Below are 21,276 nucleotides of genomic sequence, written 5' to 3' on the forward strand. Positions count from 1 at the left end.
CTTTAGATTTCATGAAGCAATCATGAAATCTAAAGTAAAAGTGACCGTATGATTAATAAACTTTAAAACCTGGTAGACAATGAACTATAAGATGTCACAATCACCAAGTTAGAATATAAGAATTCAATGACAATAGTTTTTATATACATAAAAAACACTGTATTGATGTGATTTTATCCTTACCTGGAAATAACCACAAAGTTAAATAAAATACTGCTTACTCCTAAAGGATAAATTGAATTACATGCTATACTTTGTGGTATAAACTGCAAACAAAACCTGGCCAACTTAGAGAAGAAAATGTTTCAAATTTCAATTTCCAAATCAAAGAACCAACAAACACAACAGAAAAATTCACATTTAAATGCTTCTACTTTTCAACTTAACAGTTTCAATACCAAATATAGAATGTATTTAAATTATAATTTTATATTATATGCTGCTATTAGGGAACAACAAAAACAAAATGTGATTATATTTTCAGTATCAAGTGGTTTTACACTTGAACCATTTCACTGATTTAAATAAGTTACCGCTACCAAAACTCTTAGAACTTCTTTTACTGACTTCTTCCGATTCCGTGAATACATGGTACAACTGTTCCTTGTATGTTACTGTAATGAGGCAGAAGTTATATCTGATATTTTTATCTCCCACAAAACCCAGCACAATGGCATCTACCACATAGTCACTGACTACAGGATAGTAGATAACTCACTTTCAAAGAACCAAAAACACCTCCCCTAAAGAGATTAATTCTTTAAAGTTTGAACTATTTAGGATTAACATTAGTATTATGAAAATGAACATCCCTCAATTAAATAAAAATATAAATTAAAACATGTTACAAAATAAATATTTCCTACAAAAGCCTCTTTAGGAAGACTGTGAATAATTATACTTTCCTTCATCTATGATAAGTAATCTAATCTTGCAGATTTTAATCCACAGGTATTATCTCTAATCTATAAATGGTTTTTTAAAGGAAAGAAAAGGAAACTAATTTAAAAAAACACCTTTCCTCTGAGGATATGTAAAAATGATTAGGTACTTCATCAAACACATCTTTAGTATGAAATTAATTAGTCCATACTACCAGCAAAATAATAAATAAAACCATCTAGGGCTGGGGATGTGGCTCAAGCGGTAGTACACTCACCTGGCATGCACGGCGTGCTGAGTTCGATCCTTAGCACCACATAAAAATAAAATAAAGATGTTGTGTCCACCGAAAAAACTAACTAAATAAATAAATATTAAAAAATTCTCTCTCTCTAAAAAAATCTAAATTTATATATATATATATAATTTATATATATAAAAATATATAAGCTTTTATCAAATTAGAAATTTAAAATAAAATTAAAATATGCATTTAAACTAAAATACGAAGGTGAATAGATAAAATGGTAAGGAAGTCAGATATATAAATTAATTTGTATATGAAGAAACAATGTTTTTTGGAACAGAGATGCTTAGAGAACTCTCCAAATACCTCAATCTTCTGTTTTTTTAGCTCTGAGTACATTTCAGATTCATCTTTTTAATTATGATAGTTGAAATAAAATCCTACCTGAAACAATTTTTCCTTTCGGCCCATGCCATTGGAATGATGGATCTATCAGTTCGGAATTTCGCAGTCCTTGGGTTACACATAGCACATGTGGACTCTTTTGATGGAGCATGACATATACTTTCACTGAAAATAAAATATTAAAATGTTCCAATAATATTTTATGTTCTTTCTTTCTGTATGTGCCTTATATTTTTATAGACTGAGTAACAATCTCTTGCAATATTTCTTTGGATTATTTTTTTCTATTACTTGATGATATGAGCTAAATTTCACTGCAACTATGTAACTAACATTAAAACAACACAATGTATCTTGTGTATATGTGTGAGCATCTGTGTGTTAGTGAATATGTTTGTGTTTGATCACGCAAGCTTATGTCCTCAACATGAACATAATGCACTGGTACTTTTTATTCAGAGCTCACACATACTGACTATATCCCTCAGAGTATAACTTAAATTACACAAAATTAATATGATTCTTTATCTAGACTTGATGTGTATTATAAAGACATTAAACGAGCAGAGGTTATAAATAGTTTAAATTGGAGGAATAATACATTATTCACAATGATATAACACAAACTACTGGATAAAATAATCCACAGACACTATCTCTAACCCATAAAAGTAAACAAAAACATGCTTTAAGTTTAAATATTAAGCACTATGTCCCATCCTGCTTTAAAATTTAAAGAATTATGATGAGTAAAAATAATACTCTTCAGAAGATAAAAAAGGAATACTGTAAAGATTCAATTGTTTTGCATTCACTCATAAGTAAGCTTTTAGAAAATGCTAACTCTTCAATGATTCACCATATGCAAAGATTTTTGTGATTCATTAAAATAAAAATTGTTAGCCAGGCACTGTAGTGCATGCTTATTAATACCAGCAGCTCTGGAAGCTGAGGCAGGAGGATTGTGAGTTCAAAGCCATCCTCAGCCATTTAGCGAGGCTTTAAGCAACTCAGCAAGACTCTGTCTCTAAATAAAATTTAAAATAAATAAAATTAAAATTGTTTCTGAAAATGAAAATTTTTCTTAACTTTAAAGAGACTGCCTTTAAAGTTTTGCCATAAAACATGATGTTTCTTTAGAGAGAGGGAGCATGGGAGGAATAGATGAACTCTACATAGGGAAGAAGGGTTGGAAGGGAAGGGAGAGGGCATAGGGTAATTAATGATGGTAGAATGTGATGATCATTATTATCCAAAGTACAGATATGAAGACACGAATTGGTGTGAATATACTATGTATACAACCAGAGATATGAAAAATTGTGCACTATATGTGTAATAAAAATTGTAATGCATTCTGCTGTCATACATAAATAAAAAATAAAAATTAAAAAATGATGTTTCTTGAAAGTACTTTCACATATGTATATCCCTTTACAGGTTCTGAAAACTTCTAAGTGATTTGTTTTTATCATAAATTGGTATTGAATTTTAAACTTTTTCTATATGTTTGAGGTCATCATATAGCTTGTTCCTTCTTGAACGAATTTAAATGAATCCTTGATATTAAAAGTTTACTTTCCTGAAATAAATGAAATTGGTCATGCTATTTTACTTAATTATTGTTAGATATAATTTACAAACATTTTCTTAGGCTCCTTTCAACTATGTTCAAAAATAGAAATGTGTGTAATTTCTTTATACTACTCTTGGTTCTTTTATCATTTTAAGCATTTATTATGATATATTTCATATTCATTTTCAATATTTATTATAATTAAGATGAATATCAGATCTAAGATTATAATGGCCACATGAAATGAACTGGGAAGACTCCTATCTGTAAATTTTTTCTGAAGGAATATGTAATTTATTTTCCTGGTACATTTTTTTTTAAAAAGAGAATAGGAAAAATTTTTTTGCATTAACAAGGCTGAATTTACTTGGTTATAAGTCTACTAAGTAATTTACTGGAAGCTAGTTTAGAAATTTATATTTAAACTAGTTATTAAAGTTATTACGATAATTTTTTTTCAGATTGTAATGATGTTTTTAATTTCACTATCTTCATTTGCAACACTTTTTTGAACTTTATTTTCTCATAAAAAATTTACCAAAAATGTATCTATTAACATTTCCAAAAAAAAAGTTTTTGATTCCATTAAACTGTACTACTTTATTGTGGTCTCATGAATTTCTGTTCTTCTTTTTCTGTCCTATATTTCTCAGCTGAAACTTTTTTTTCCCTCTTTTCTAACTTCTTGAATAAGCACTTACCCCATAAATTTTCCCTCCTCAACATCATATACTGGCTTCTATCTTCTCCAATACCTATTTTTTCAACCCAGAATTTATTTGTATTTGGTATGAAACATAAATCTAAGTTCCAATTCATATATATATATATATATGAATTTTTGCCACTCTTTTTCAATGTATCTCACCACACCTCCTTTCACATTCAATTCCTTAACCAGGCCAAAACAGTACTGATAATCACTCCTTTGTGATTTTATTCATGAAAGTACCTAATGTCTCATCTTTCGAAAATCAACACAAATATGCACAATTTTACTTTGGCTCTTTGATAGTATCCATGCCATTATTGTAATGGCACTAATTTCCACTAAAACTCCTGTACACATTTCAATCACAACAACAACAGGTGAATCCAAAAGAAGTTCCCAATGCAATGTCAACATACAAAAATAAATAATATTGCTGAAAATCAACAATAATACATTAAACCATGTTACAAGAAGGGAGATAACAGAGAATGATACACTGAAATTATTCTGTAGTCAGATAAGACCTTTGCAAGGAAGATTTTTAGACTCTAAAAAAAGACAAAGTTACTCACAAAGAAATCATGGGAGAATACACATAATTTTTAATTGCCAAGTTATGTATATGTATATAAACATACATATATTTATTTATTTGTATAATCAGTTTCCAGAAATTTAATTCTTGAATACTGACTCTAAGATGTATTTTGGAGCTGAGGTTGTAACTTAGTGATAGAGCACTGGCTGAGCATGTTCAAGAATCTGGGTTCAATCCACACCATACATGCACAAGTGTGCACACAAAAACACACACAAACACAGTATTTGGAAAATTAAAGCTTTATGAATGTCTAAAACTTCTATAAAAGGGAAAAGGAGACACCAACAATAAAAATTATTTAGAAATATTATGAAGTTACACTAAATAAAATCATAGTATGGTTTAAGAATAAAACAGTAGTGTTTCTAAGGGAAAAAAAAGAAGTATAAAAAACTGATATCTGATAGAAGTATCTCATCACTGGAAATAGTACAGGTTAATAAATGATGGCAAAAATTCATACACACACACATAATTATATTTATAAAGTTGAATTTAGATTTATACCTCATACCAAATACAAATAAACTCTGGATTGACTAAAAACCTGAACACAAATTATTATTTAAGTAGATTGTTAAAATAATACCTATAAAGGTATTATAATACTTTGCATTATAGAGAAACTATTTTCTTTTTTTAGCAAGCAAATTAAAATATTTAATTGTGCAATGCTTTAATATGATGTCAGATTTACTCAATTACCAAATTACAATCCATATTTCAACTATGAAAATAACAGCATATTGTATGCCCCAAAGATCTTTCTTTGGCATTGGACCATCATCTGTGCTCTTGCTTTTAAGGCATCATTGGTAATGAGCCTGCACTTACCCCTACCTATTCTGCCAATAACCATTGAGAATTATCATGTAAATTGCAGAAGTTTGTTACTAAGACAATGAATTATAGAATACAATTTTAGAATTGTATTCTATAAAGACTGTAGAATACAATCTTTCCTTTTTTAGTTGTAAATAAACACATACTTTTAATTTATTTTATTTTTTAAAATTTTTATTTATTTATTTTTTACATGAGCTCTATTATTATTATTATTATTATTATTATTATTATTATTTGCACTATAATTCTTAATACACCTTTATACCACAATTTACCATATCTGTGTATATAAGATATGTTGACACCAAATTCACATCTTCATACAGTATTTTGTATAATGATGAGGGTCTCCTTCCACCATCCATGCAATTCCCCTTCTCCCTCCCTTTCCCTCCCACCCCTCTTCCCTACCTAGAGGTAATCTTCCTCCCATGATCTGCCTCCCTACCCCCATTTTGAGTCACCCCCTTTATATTAGAAAAGACATTAGGCATTTGTTTTTTTGGGATTGGCTAACTTCACTTAGCATAATCTGCTCTAATGCCATCCATTTCCCTGCAAATGCCATGATCTTATTGTTTTTTAGTGCTGAGTAATATTCCATTGTGTATAAATGCCATATTTTTTTTTATCCATTCATCCATTGAAGGACATCTAGGTTGGCTCCACAGTTTAGCTATTGTGAATTGTGCTGCTATAAACATTGATGTGGCTGTGTCCCTGTAGTATGCTGTTTTTAGGTCCTCTGGGTATAGTCCAAGAAGAGGAATAGCTGGGTCAAATGGTGGTTCCATTCCCAGATTTCCAAGGAATCTCCCTACTGCTTTCCAAATTGGCTGCACCAATTTTCAGTCCCACCAGCAGTTTACGAGTGTACCTTTTCCCCTGCATCCTCGCCAGCACTTGTTGTTGTTTGTCTTCATAGTGGCTGCCATTCTTACTAGAGTGAGATGGTATCTTAGAGTAGTTTTAATTTGCATTTCTCTGATTGCTAGAGATGATGAGCATTTTTTCATATATTTGTTGATTGATTGTATATCCTCTTCTGAAAGTGTCTGTTCAGGTCCTTGGCCCATTTATTGATTGGATTATTTGTTTTTTTGGTGCTTATCTTGTTGAGCCCTTTATATACCCTAGAGATTAGAGCTCAATCTGATGTTTGAGGGATAAAAATTTGTTCCCAGGATGTAGGGTACCTATTCACCTCAAATATTATTTCTTTTGCTGAGAAAAAAACTTTTTAGTTTGAATCCATCCCATTTGTTGATTCTTGGTTTTAATTCTTATGCTATAGGCATCTTATTAAGGAAGTTGGGGCCTAGTCCCATGTGATGGAGTATAGGGCCTACTTTTTCTTCTATTAGATGCAGAGTCTCTGGTTTAATTCCTAGATCCTTGAACCATTTTGAGTTAACTTTTGTGCATGGTGAGAGATAGGGATTCAATTTCATTTTGTTGCATATGGATTTCCAGTTTTCCCAGCACCATTTGTTGAAGATGCTATCCTTTCTCCATTGCATACTTTTGGCACCTTTGTCTAATATAAGGGTTAGTCTATGTGTCCTCTATTCTGTACCATTGGTCTGCCAGCCTGTTTTGGCACCAGTACCATGCTGGGTTTTTGTTACTATTGTACTGTAGTATAGTTTAAGGTCTGGTATAGTGATACCACCTGTTTCACTCTTCCTGCTTAGAATCGCTTTAGCTATTCTGGGTCTCTTATTTTTCCAGATGAATTGCATAATTGCTTTTTCTATTTCTATGAGGAATGCCATTGGGATTTTGATCAGAATTGCATTGAACCTGTATAGTGCTTTTGGTATTGTGGTCATTTTAATAATATTAATTCTGCCTATCCATGATCAAGGCAGATCTTTCCATCTTCTAAGGTCTTCTTCTATTTCTCTCTTTAGGGTTATATATTTTTCATTGTATAGATCTTTCACCTCTTTTGTTGATTCCCAAGGTTTTATTTTTTTTTTTGAGGATATTGTGAATGGGGTAGTTTTCCTCATTTCCTTTTCAGAGGATTTGTCACTAATATACAGGAATGCCTTTGATTTATGGATGTTGATTTTATATCCTACCACTTTGCTAAATTCATTTACTAGTTCTAGAAGTTTCTTGGTAGAGTTTTTTGGGTCTTCTAGGTACAGAATCATATCATCAGCAAATAATGCCAATTTGAGTTCTTCTTTTTTTAATGTGTATCCCTTTAATTTCTTTCATCTGTCTAATTTCTCTGGCCAGTGTTTCAACTATGTTGAATAGAAGTGGTGAGGGAGGGCATCCCTGTCTTGTTCCAGATTTTAGAGGGAATGCCTTCAGTTTTTCTCTGTTTAGAATGATGTTGACCTGAGGCTTAGCATAGATAGCTTTTACATGCTGAGGTAAGTTCCTGTTATCCCTAGTTTTTCTAGTGCTTTGAACATAAAGGGGTGCTGTATTTTGTCAAATGCTTTTTCTGTTTCTATCAAGATGATCATATGGTTCTTATCTTTATTCTATTGATGTGATGTATTGCATTTATTGATTTCCGTATGTTGAACCAACCTTGCATCTCGGGGATGAATCCCACTTGATCATGGTGCATGATCTTTTTTATGTTTTTGATCCGATTTGCCAGAATTTTATTGAGGATTTTTGCATCTATATTCATTAGAGATATTGGTCTGAAGTTTTCTTTCTTTGAGGTGTCTTTGTCTGGTTTTGGAATCAGGGTGATGTTGGCCTCGTAGAATGAATTTGAAAGTACTCCCTCTTTTTCTGTTTCCTGAAATAGATTGAAGAGTATTGGTATTAGTTCTTCTTTAAAGGTCTTGTAAAACTTGGCTGTATATGTGTCCGGTCCTGGACTTTTCTTGGTTGGTAATCTTTTGATGGCTTCTTCTATTTCCTCACTTGATATTGGTCTGTTTAAGTTGTGTATATCTTCCTGACTCAATCTGGGCAGATCATATGACTTAAGGAATTTATCGATGTCTTCACTATCTTCTATTTTATTCAAGTATAAGGTTTCAAAATAATTTCTATCTTCTGTATTTCTATAGTGTCTGTTGTGATATTGCCTTTTTCTTTCTGTATGCTAGTAATTTGGGTTCTCTCTCTTCTTCTCTTTGTTAGCATGGCTAAGGGTCTGTCAATCTTATTTATTTTTTCAAAGTACCAACTTTTAGTTTTGTCAATTTTTTCAATTGTTTATTTTGTTTCAATTTCATTGATTTCAGCTCTGATTTTAATTATTTCTTGCCTTCTACTGCATTTGCTGCTGATTTGTTCTTCTTTTTCTAGGGCTTTGAGATTTAGTGTGAGGTCATTCATTTGTTGGCTTTTTCTTCTTTTAAGGAATGAACTCCATGCAATAAATTTTCCTCTTAGTACTGCTTTCATAGTGTCCCAGAGATTTCTATATGTTGTGTCTATGTTTTCATTTACCTCTTAAGAATTTTTTAATTTCTCCTTGATGTCTTCTGTAACCCATTGTTCATTCAGTAGCATATTGTTTATTCTCCATGTGATGTAGGAATTTTTCTTCCTTATTTTATCATTGATTTCCAAGTTCATTCCATTATGATCTGATAAAATGCATGGTAGTATCTCTACTCCTTTATATTTGCTAAGAGTTGCCCTGTGGCATACTATATGGTCTATTTTTGAGAAGGATCCATGTGCTGCTGAGAAAAAAAGTGTATCTGCTTGATGTTGGTTGATATATTCTATATATGTCAATTAAGTCTAAGTTATTAATCGTGTTATTGAGTTCTATAGTGAGAAACTATTTTCATGGCAAAGGTACAAACACAAAAATACTAAACTCAGATGATTAAATATTAACAATTTCTGTTCAATCCTATACAACATGAACAAACTTAACAGATTTGAACTTGGGAAGAAGATATTCCAACAAAGAAAATCAATGATGGATTTATAATGGAATATAAATGATATGAAATAACTCCTTTGAAAACAGGCAGAAAAAAATGAACAGAGGCAGCTTAACTTTTTTTGCTTAGCAAACAATGGAAAAATTGGATAATATTTTATGCTGGTGAGTATGTGGGAAATATCCCTTGAACCCTTCTGGAGGAGATGTGAACTGGTACAGACACTTTGAAGACCTATATCTTAGTGAGATGGAGAATGGTAAGGTCATATGATACTTATCAACTACTCCTGGATACAATAGGCCCAGAAACTTTTTATACAAGTAAAATATATAAATATATATATATATATATATATATACACACACACACACACACACACACACACACGTGTGTGTGTGTGTGTTATCATATGCACCAAGAAATGAAATTAAGTGAAAATGCCACAAAAATGTAAACAAATGCTCACTGACCAAATGGATACATGAGTGAATAAAAACAGAAAACTAACTGACATTAATAGAGCAAGTAAAATGAGAACAAGTTAAAAAAAAGGATCACAGAACAGAAAAATGGCCAATAGAGATAGATGCTGAAATCTTGCACAACAGAAGAAACTCCAGGCATAAAACAGCAGGAAGTCAGCATACACATCTAGCAAAATGTCAGTCTAAAAGAAATTAAAAATACTCTACTTTTGATAAAAACACTATCTGCTGAATTGTAATGTTAATTCATTTAAAGAACAAATTTAATATTATTCAATAACATGAAATAATAAGGAAATCAGATATAAATAACTATTTATGATCTAGATTTAAAAGTTATAGCTAGTAAAATCAACAAACGTGGCAGAGTAAGGAGTTCCAAATTTTTTTCATAAATAATAATAAGAATTTTCCGAACTCTGAAATTCATCAAAGACTTTAAGCAAGGTAAGAAAAATTTACACAAGACAACTGAATTTCAGTGTTGTGGGATGAACTGTTCTCCTCTCATCACCCCCACATTCATATGTTGAAGTCTTAATCCCCACTCCCTGAGAAAGTGAATTTATTTGTAGATAGAATTCTACAAAGGAAATCAAAATTAAATCTTTAGGCTGGGTCCAAATCTAGTATGATAATGATGCCCTTATAAAAGGAAAGATTTGGACACATAAGTATAGAGGAAAGGCAATGTGAAGAGACATAGGAAGAAGGAACAGATCTTTCTTTCAGAGCACTCAGAGGAATCAACCCTTACAGCAACTGATTTTGGACTTCTATCCTCCAAAACTGTGAGATTATTTCTGCTGTATAAGCTATTCAGTCTGTAGTGTTTTGTTATAAAAGCTCTAACGAAACAACATACTTGTGAAAAAATGGTGCTCTTAAAGCATTTTAACTTGCTCTTTTGCTGTCCTCACAATCTCTGTAGTATCCATGAAAGTAAAGTCTTAAATTATAGTGAGAACCATCAGCCTCACAACCACTGGAAGGGGCAGACAAGATCAAAATAACTCCAAAACTTCCTTCCCAGAGAACTGTCATTATTAGACCTGCCTAGCAATCTCTTGAAAGACCCAACTCACAAGGCTATCTTCCCTTGATTTTGTGACTGCCTGATACAGTAGGGGATAGTTGGGGAAACTAGTAAGTTAACCAAAAGCTCAAGATAAAAATCTGGTGAGTAACATTTCCACAGGAAGTAAGAAAACTGACACATTCCTAACAAAATAGAAGCCTGTATATTCCAGGCTGTATGTATGTCCAGGACGTGTGTCCTCTCAGTAAATACCAAGAAGCCTCATGTTCTCACCTCTAACTGAAATTGAGATTCTACATAGCATAAAGTCAATGCTAAGGTAGAACTGTCAAATACATAGCTAAAAATAAAAGATACTAAAAATTAAAGATACAATCCACAATATGTACACATAGACCTCAGCAAAGACTAAGCTGTTTAATTAGAGTTCTATATAATCATTAGCCAAAGATGACTGTTCAGAAAGTTCAGTGATTATGCATGTAAAGAATAAATAATTTACACAATTAGTTCAAAAAAGTCACTAAACAAACAAAAAAGATAGGCAAACAACATCATAATCTGGGAGGAAAGAAGAATCTTAGAGAGTTGTTTTGCTATATTATTAATATTTCCAGTTTTCAATTAAAACATAAACATGCAAAAAAAGAGAAAAAAGTTCAATTACATACATAGAAAAAGAGCAGCCAATTGAAACTTACCCTAAAATTAAGATCAAATATTGGGCTTACTGCATAAATACATATTAAATTAGCTATTTTAAATATAGTACAAGAAAACAATGTCTAAAGAAATAAAAAAGTATGAGATGATCATCTCCCTAAACAGAGAATATGAACAAAGAGATAAATTATAAAAGAACAATTAAAATATAATAATTGGGACTGGGATGTGGCTCAATCAGTAGCGTGCTTGCCTGGCATGCGCGGGGCGCTGGGTTTGATCCTCAGCACCACATAAAAATTTTAAAAAAAGATGTTGTGTCCACTGAAAACTAAAAAGTAAATATTAAAAAAGTTCTCTCTCTCTCTCTCTCTCTCTCTCTCTCTCTCTTTAAAAAAAAATATAATTGAGGGCTGGGGTTGTGGCTCAGCAGTAGAGCACTCGCCTAACAAGTGTGAGGCCCTGGGTTCGATCCTCAGCACCACATAAAAATAAATAAAATATTTAGGGAGTCAAACAAAGAGTTATAATTATCATAATAAAACATAAAATATTATTATTAGACATGAGGAATACCTGGTAAGCCTAAAAATCTTCTATTTAATATTCAATTAAACTGGGGCTGGGGTTGTGGCTCAGTGGTAGAGCGCTAGCCTAGCACGTGCAAGGCACTGGTTTTGATCCTCAGCACCACATAAAAATAAATAAATAAAATGAAGGTATTATGTTCAGCTACAATTAAAAAATGAAATATAAAAAAATCAATTAAACTTTATAATTATCTAAAAGTATTCTGCAATGAATAAAAAGTTTCATGAGCAATGAAAAAAAAAATAAATAAATAAATAAAATAAAGGTATTGTGTCCAGCTACAACTAAAAAAATAAATATTTTTAAAAATATAATAATTGAAATTAAAAAATTATCTAAAAGGAATCAACAGCTTGATCAGGCAGAAGAATCAGTGAATTTTAAGATAAACAATCTGGGGTTATCCAGTCTGAAGAAAAAAAGAAATAAAGATAAATGAATAAAGACTTAGAGATATGAGAGAAATCATCAAATCATGAGTACATGCATAATAATGAGTGTTCCATGAAGAGCGGGGAGAGACACAAAAGATATTTAAAGAAATAATGATAAACACGTCCCCAAAAGGATGAATAGTATGAATCTACAAATCCAAGAAGTTCAATGAACTCTAATTAAAATAAACCCAAAGAAATTTATACACAGGTACATAATTAAGTCCATAAACAAAAATATAATACTGGTAGCAACAAAGAAAGGAACTAACAACATACCAGTGGTCTTCAATTACTAGCTTATTTCTCATTTGAAGACAATGAAACAGAAAATCTGAACAGACCTAAAACAACCACAGTGATTAAATTAGTATTCAAAAAACTTCCACAAAGAAAAATCCAGTACCAGATGGATTCACTGGTAAATTCTACCAAAAGACTAAAGCACAATTAACAATAATCCTTCATAAACTTTTTCAAAAAAATAGAAGAGGAGGGAAAACATTCCAACTTGTTCTACAAATCCAATATTATTCTAAAACCAAAATCAAATGAAGATATCACAAGAAAACTACAGATCAAATTTCCTTATGAATCTAGAGGTATAAAAATCATCAAAATACTGGCAACCAAATCTGGCAGTATTAATAAAAAAGGGACTATATATCACAGTCAACTAAGATTTATTCCAGGAATTCGATGCTGATTCAGAATACTAAAATTTGTCAATATAATGCAACATGTTAACAGAAGCAAGGATTAAAAAACAAATGATCATTTCCAAAGATGTGAAAAATTTGCCAAAATCTAACACTCTCTCTCCCTCCCTTACACACACACACATACGCTTGTGCGTGCACGCACACACACACACACAGAGTAAAACTGAACAGAGTGAACTTACTCAACCTAATTAAGGACATCTATTTTTTAAAAAAACTCATACCTACCATCCAACTTACTGAAAACTTTTCCTTCCCTAAGATCAGGAGCAAGACAAAGATATCTGTTATCATCAATATTGAGGTTCTACCTAAGAAGCTGGCATGAAAATATAAAAGGAATTCAGATTGGAAAGGAAGGAAATAGAACTATCTCCATTTGCAGATGTCAAAAAAATTTTAATGAACCACCCTAAAAATAGAGCTAAATAATGAATAAAGCAAGATGGCAGGATATGACCAAAATATCATCTGTATTTCTACAATTTGTCAATGAATAATCCACAAACTAAATAAAATCCTTCTATTTACAACAGCATCAAAAGTAGTAAAATATTTAGTAAAAAAACTGAACAAAAGAAAAGTTAAAACTTGCACACTGAACACTACAAAACATCATAAAGTGAAATTAAAGAAAACTTAAATAGAAAGATAGTCCATATTCCTGGATTGAAAATACTTAAAATTGTTAAGATGACAAAAATAGATCTGCAGAGTCAATGCATTTCCTACTTTAAGACCAAGGGACTTCTTGCAGAAACTGACACACTAAATCAAGAGTTGATATGGAAATGCAAGAATAACCATAACATTCTGTAAAAGAAAAAAATTTATTAAAGATTTACACTTCATAGCTCAAAAATTTATTACAAAGCAACAATAGCCAAGACAACAAGGTATTGACCTGAGGAAATATATATATGAATGAAAATATCAATTGTATTTCTAGTAGTGAACAATCCATGAACTAAATAAAATTCTTCCATTTATAACAGCATCAAAATAATAAAATATTTAGAAATAAGGCTAGCAAAAGAAATGTAAGACTTGTACAATGAAAACTACAAAACATTCAGAACAAAAATTAATATACATCAATGGCGCTCATAAATATAACTCAAACTGCGGCTAATCATTTTTTAAGAAGGGTACCAAGACAATTAAATACAGAGAAAATAGTATCTTCAACAAATGGTACTAGAACAATTAGGTAACAACCACATGCTAAAGAAGGAATTTGATCTCTCTCTTGCATCATAAAAATTAATTCAAAATGGATCAAAGACCTAAATAAAAGAGCTAAAACAATGAAACTCATATGAAGAAACATATAAGGAAATTATTGCTCCATTAATGATCACAACTGGTTAGGTGATAATTTCTTAAATATGACACTAGAAGTACCAGAAAAAAATAGAAATTAGACTTTATCAAACTTTAAAATGTGAATTTCAAAAGATACATTAATAAAGTTAAAATACAATCCACGTAATTGGAGAAAATATTTGTAAATCATTTGTATGGTATGTGTCCAACACTCAGAATATATAAAGAACACTATAACTCAACAACAACCAAAAATATTTTAAAAACAGGAAAAAGATCTAAATAGCCATTTTTGCAAAACGGTATTCACATGGCCATAAACATAAAATCATTAGCTATTAGAGAAATACAAATCAAAATCACAAGATTCCACTTTATACACATTAGGATAGCTGTAAACAAAAAAAAGATGGATAGTATCAAGTATTGATGAGGATGTTGGAAAGTTTGAACCCTCTAACATTACTAGTGGTGAAAGTAAGCTAGTTCAGGCTCTTTGAAAATTAGTTTGGCAGTTTTTCAAAATGTTAAAAATAGGATCATCTGTTTTCTAGCAAATCCCATAGGAAAATGCCTAAGAGAAAGGAAAACAAACATTTATACGAAATAAAATATTATTCAACTGCAAAAAGGAAGGAAGTACTTACATATTGTATAACATGATAAGCCTCAAAGACCTTAAACTAAGTGAATGAACCCAGACACAAAAGGCTACTACAATTACAATTATAATTCCACTAATGTCTGGAATTGGCAAATCTCCACAAACAGGAAGCCAATTTGTTGTTTCCAGGGGCTGGAAAGTGATGACCTAATGAGTATTATGTTTTTATTGAGAGTGATGAAAATGCGATGTTAAGATAGTGGGGATGTTATCTAACATTGCCAACACACCAATTTTATGGAAAATGAATTTATACCCTGATAAAAATGCAAAAACAAAGTTGTGGCTTCTGTGTCTCATGTGACTTTTATAAGATTTTGTAAATCCAAAATCTCGTTTAAAATGTTTTAGCATGTTTAAATTGTCCATATTTAATATTATAGCTAGTATTATACAATAAGCAAAAACAATATTGGCAACTTCAGCTAAATTTTAGAATTATCCTTTGCATACTTATGTCATTATAGCATAAAAATTAAACTTTGAAGAATCTAACTATATGGAAAGAACTTTAATCCATTTCTGTAGAAGGACATGAACTTTAGAAGACAGGAGAACTAGGAAACATTAGCCTTTTGGAAAACACTAACAAAATTTAAATCACAAAAATGGCAAGTTATATTCCATGTATGTATGATATGTCAAAAATAAATTCTTAATGTCATGTATAACTAAAAAGAAAAAATGTAAACAAATGTTAACTTTTTAAAATTATTGTGAGTCTATATATGAATACCTGGAAAATGTGATGATCCCACTATTTTCACTGACTCTTGGGTCAAGCGAAAAGTTCTTGGAAATCGAACCAAATATTCAACTATGAAAGGCAAAAAGAAAGCAAAGGGTTAACAAATTTCCTCACTGGAAACTCCAAAACTTTAAAGTACACTTGATCTTACACAAAGGTGAAGCTCATAAATCCAGTTCCTCTTGTATCTCATATCTCTTTTCCAACTCTACTCACCTTCATGTGCCCTAATGAGTTTAATCTACCTACTGCCTTCTCCCTATTACATCTCATTTCTGGATTTTTTCACATTCACTTAGAACACTATGTTTTAGCTTCTAAATTCCAAATCTCCTATCCCTCAAGACCCAAGTCACAAATACTACCTCTTTCAAAACTCCTGTTTGTTCGTATTTGTCAGGATATCAGGATATCACTACTACCTCTGTTATGTCATTCATTCCACATTTTATTATAGTTGTTTATGGACAAATATAATTTTATTTATTATACATTCAATTGATGGAAGTATCAGTGTTTATATAAACTTATCAAAAAATAAAACAAAGCATTATACCATGTACATGGCAACTATTAAATAATTGTGAAATATATTGATATCCCTCATTTTTGAATGAACACGTTTGAAAGGGATAATGGTGAGAACAGAACAAGTGAGAAAATCAATATAAAAATACAGTATTACAAAGCACTATACCCAAGTACTCTCTAACAATAAAGAAGTAAAGCACAAATAAAAGAAAATGGTATTAAAAGCCAGAAGATCTGAGTTTAAATCCCACCACATACTGGTTTTAAGAAAGCCACTTTAAAGTTTAGGAGCCTAACTTTTCTCATCTGGAACTGGGACAATAATTCCACCTTACAGAGTTACTGTAGGACTAAATGGAATTTGTATAAATTATAAAATGCCATATAAATACATGGCCTTTAGTATTCATGGTTCACATATAAATATATTGACTCCTTATTCTGCTTCTTATACCCTCATTGGTCTGGTCTGATTAGTGGGTCAAAAAAAAAAAAAAAGACAAGGAATATATTTAAATGAAAACACTTCCTTTCGTATTAGGTACAAAACCATGAACCACTTTCAAAAGTATCTTAATCCTGCAAATAAAGGACACTGGATATTCTCATAGATCAATTTTTGGATTCCAGATGACTGGAGTTTAGCATATCTTGTAAATCTCCACTCACTCACTCTTTCTTTTCTCCACCTCATCTATCCCATGCTTACTTCCACATTCCTTCTACATTTTTCTTGGAGACCTTATTTTTTCATTATCCTTTATTTGAACAAGTGTTGGCATTTTAGAAAGCCTCTTTTGTGCTTTTCATTCATCAATTCTTGGATTTTATTTTTAAGAAAGTCTAGAATATATAAACAAAAATAAAGTAGCCAAATATTTCCAGTTAAATAACAGTTCGATTACACTCTTAACTTTTTTCAGCACTTGTTTCTATCATGTTATTTTGAAATATCATAAATGTATTTTGTAAGAATATGGAAAAGCATGTCAGCTCTTCAGATGTCAAAACTTAAAAAAATCTCAGCATATTCTGCATTTTATATCTCCAGCCAATAGAGGGAGCTCCTGTATCACGGATATTTTAAAATCACAGCACACATACTATGGACTACATTGGCTCAGGACAATACATTATGGAACTCACAAAGAAATATAAAGCCAGTAAATGAACCATGGGTTTAATTTAGGAGTTTATTAATTCAGTTTAAATTTCAAACTTTTAACTCCAGGTGTTTGAGTGCTCTTCTATCTTCAAAAGATTAAAGATTTCCCAGTCATTCGCTCCTCTTTGCAAATACAGGGACTTTGTACGACCTCTACATAAAATACACTTTTTTGGTCAGGTATTAATAAGTACAGTGTTTATATAAACCGGGTGCACGTGACACAGGAAAAACGTAATCAAGGGTGGAGTCACGGTTACCCAGCAGAGCTAGACCACCGAGCGCCGCCGACCCTCACCTGACGGGGGCGCCCGCACAAGAAAGGCGGAGAAGAGGAGGATGGCGGCTCGGGAGAGCGGGAAGCCCGAGGCCCGGGACCGCCGCCAGGTCCGCCACGCCCGGCCAGAAGCCAAGGCCTCCATCAATACGCCGCCGCCGCCGCCTGCCTACACTCCACGCAGAAGGTCGTTACGCGACGCGCGCTCACCCGCCGCCGGAAATTGGCGGGCGGTGGACCGGAAGGCGGACCGGATGGACTCGCCGCCACTTCCGCCGGAGCGGTAGGCTAGAGTTGTGTTGGTATGTCCGCTTGACTTTTGACACTAGGCGAAGAAGGAACACTCGCCGCTGCCCCGCGCTGAGCGTCCACTGAATCTTCCAGACAGCTCCGCTGCTGAGGGAATCCTCCAGCGCTTAAGCGACTTGTCGAAGATTCTGTATCTAGGCAAGGAATCCGGGAGCCCCCAAGCCCGGCGTCTTGGCCTTTTAGTAGCAATTATGGACAGAGGGAACCCCCTTTTTGCAAGATGGGATGTAGGCTGTGTCTTAGTGTTTGGGGTTCAACTCTGATCAACACACAAAACTTATGAGTTAATACACCTACAGTGCTCAGAGATTGCCTGGATCTCATTGTTGGCAACACGTACATTACTGACATATGGAATATACTGGAAGAAAAATGTAGTGAGTTTGGGGAGCTAAAGGTAATGCTTTTAACGCCAAGATGCGGCTCGATGGAAAAATGGAAGAAAGGACCATAGATGGAATTGACTTTCGGACTCAGCTTGGGAAATCATCTTTCATCACCTAAATTTAGAAAAGCCTACTAAAACACCTATCAGCCTAAGAGTCTGTTTATAACAAGAATATATTTTTAGAGCAACTGAAATGGAATTATGCCTCTACTTTTTTGCTTCTGGAAGGATTTACCTGATAGTAGCAGAGCTATGATAAAAATGTCTCATGCAGTTGCTGCAAATACTTGAAGAATGAAGAGCAACTAAAGACTGCCTAACAACAATTGTATTGTCACCTTTATGTAATAAGAAGGAATGAGTGATATGAGTGGACTAATAACTCACTAGATATACTTTGAATATACTCATAGATTTCAAACCTGGCAGCCTTACCAGTTATTTCAATCTCCTTTACTGTTGAGAAGTATATCTTAAAATTTTAATGGTTTTATATTACACCACAGATACCTTAACCTTTTGCTGTCTTAAAACTGACCTGATACACATGTCATATATCTGACTTATACAATTTTGCCTGAGTTGAATTTTGGCTTTACTAAGTGTGGTATGAGCTTTTATCTCATGTTATAATGTTTGGAATTCCCTTGGAGTCAGTTTTCCTGCAAGACTAAATTGTGTGGTTTAAAGCAGATTTTAAGTGAACTGCTATATTTCGAATTTAAATAAGATTTTATTGTTCATGTGGATGAATAAACTGATACTTTGTTGTAATTTTCTAGAATTAGTGTTAAAACCCTCATTGCTGTTCTTGAACACCATAGTAGCATTAGAGAAGTAAGGATTATCTAAAATGTAAAGGATGAGACTTTACTTTGAGTATAATTGGGATTACTTCCTTAAAAATTAGGCATACTAAATTATCTTTAATATAATACATGTTTACTTGCAGTAAACATGTACTTACATGCAGTAAATTTAAATTTAACACCTATTTAGACCACAAATATAAAGATACTTGTATCAGGAAAACGCTTTCATTTTAGTCACATCTATTCTTAAAATATACATTTTTACTAAACCAACTGCTTTATATTCCTTAACTTAACCATACAATATCAACTTATGCAAATTTTTAGATAAATGAACATAGTTGTCCTGAGTATTGGAGAAAAATGCATCATGGACACATTACTACCAAGGTTTTCCTAAGAATTACATTATGATGTGCATAATAGTTCAGTGTATTAGAGTTCTAGCTGTTGCCCAGCACCAAAGGCTCTGCTTTTTTTCTGTCTTGTTCTTTTACTGCTTTGCTTCCCTATCCTCATTTTTATGGAAAAAGAAATTTTTCTACCGAAAATAAAGCCTTATTCTATCAGCATTTAGAAAGATGAATCAAAAGTTTTATGCTAGATAAACACTAATCTTCAGTTACTGGAAATATAAGAATTTTTTTAGTTAAAAATTCATCAGAAGAATTTAATTTTCTGTCCTTATAAAAGAAGAAAGGCTATAGATATGGAGGTTCGGTGCAAACCTGGAAAGATAAGTATTCCTAATAGGTCTATCTCTTCAGGAAGAAAAACTGTTGAGAATGAAGATTACCCACACTACTCTGATCTCTTAAGAAAAATGAATATGCCCTTTGTGAAAGGATTTGAAGACAGACATGACTATGGCAGATTTGAAAAGAAATGTAATCCTGCCTTTCTTAAATTTCATCTTTACCCCCCTTCTGTCCTGCCAAACTATCATGTACACTATCCTTATCCTCCACCTTATGGGCCAGATTATCCATTATTTCCACTTCGAGATGATGTGCCCTTAGTTGATCCCTGTTCAGGATTTGTGAGTCCTGGTGGTGATGCTGATTTAAAGCCTGACATTGGCAGAACTATACCAAACCTGGCAGATTTCAGTGATGTGAAACCTCAACATCGAATTCCTAGACCAGACCCTGAATTTCCAACAACAATAAAAAAGCAAACAATTCTGTTCGAAGAACTGCAACAGAGTAGGAGGTGGAATTCCAGGAAAGTACCAGACATTTCCATCAGAGCAAAACTTGGAGGTAAATAAAGTAATATGGACTTTGTAACTCTTAAATACTCCAGTGAGAAAGAAAAACATGGATATAAAATATAGGATTTTAGCAGTCAAATTGACAAAATGATACCTGAATAGGGCATTTTTAAATTATATATATATATATATATATATATATATATATATATATATATATATATATATATATATTTTTTTTTTTTTTTTTCTAATTGTAGTTGGACACAATATCTTTATTTTTATGTGGTACTGAGGATCGAACCCAGTGCCTCACACATGTGAGGCGGGCACTCTACTGTTGAGCTACAGATCCAGCCCAAATTATGTATTTTTTTTAATTATAGAATGATAAATATAAATCTATTTGCAAAATAAAATTTAATTTAAAAAGAAAAAATATTTATTAAGTTTAAGTCAGGAAAAAAGGTATAACGATCATTTATTTTAGATATATAGATATTATTTTACCACAAAGGAATTTATGTACTACATTGGTAATTGTGTAGCAAGCCTCGTTATATAAGTCTCTCACTTGAAAACAATAATTTACTGATGATTGTTAAACAGGTCACAGGAGCTCAAATTAAGTGGGAACAAATGTGAAAGTTAATTTGGGGGTCTAGTAAGAACAGAGATGAAGAGAAGCATCCCCTGCATAAATAGCTTTACAGGACCAGAACCAGGATTCATGACCTCTTACTGATATGTGCC

General features: G+C 32.3%; 2 protein-coding genes across 2 annotated transcripts in view; one reads left to right on the plus strand and one right to left on the minus strand.

Annotated features, from left to right (window-relative positions):
• The window catches only part of Zpbp (zona pellucida binding protein), a 90,393-nt gene extending 72,432 nt beyond the window's left edge, over window positions 1–17,961 (minus strand). The window contains exons 1-3 of the mRNA XM_071608633.1: window positions 17,823–17,961; window positions 15,817–15,897; window positions 1,574–1,699 (exon numbers count right to left, since the gene is read on the minus strand). Of these exons, the coding sequence (XP_071464734.1) occupies window positions 1,574–1,699; window positions 15,817–15,897; window positions 17,823–17,946 (331 nt within the window). The 5' untranslated portion in view covers window positions 17,947–17,961. The remainder of the gene's footprint in view (window positions 1–1,573; window positions 1,700–15,816; window positions 15,898–17,822) is intronic.
• A 94-nt stretch (window positions 17,962–18,055) lies between these two features.
• Spmip7 (sperm microtubule inner protein 7) overlaps window positions 18,056–21,276 on the plus strand; it is a 75,172-nt gene continuing 71,951 nt past the window's right edge. The window contains exons 1-2 of the mRNA XM_071609145.1: window positions 18,056–18,084; window positions 20,007–20,572. Coding sequence (XP_071465246.1) covers window positions 18,056–18,084; window positions 20,007–20,572 — 595 coding nt within the window. The remainder of the gene's footprint in view (window positions 18,085–20,006; window positions 20,573–21,276) is intronic.

This window comes from Marmota flaviventris, chromosome 1 (assembly GCF_047511675.1).
Source record: "Marmota flaviventris isolate mMarFla1 chromosome 1, mMarFla1.hap1, whole genome shotgun sequence".
NCBI lineage: Eukaryota > Metazoa > Chordata > Mammalia > Rodentia > Sciuridae > Marmota > Marmota flaviventris.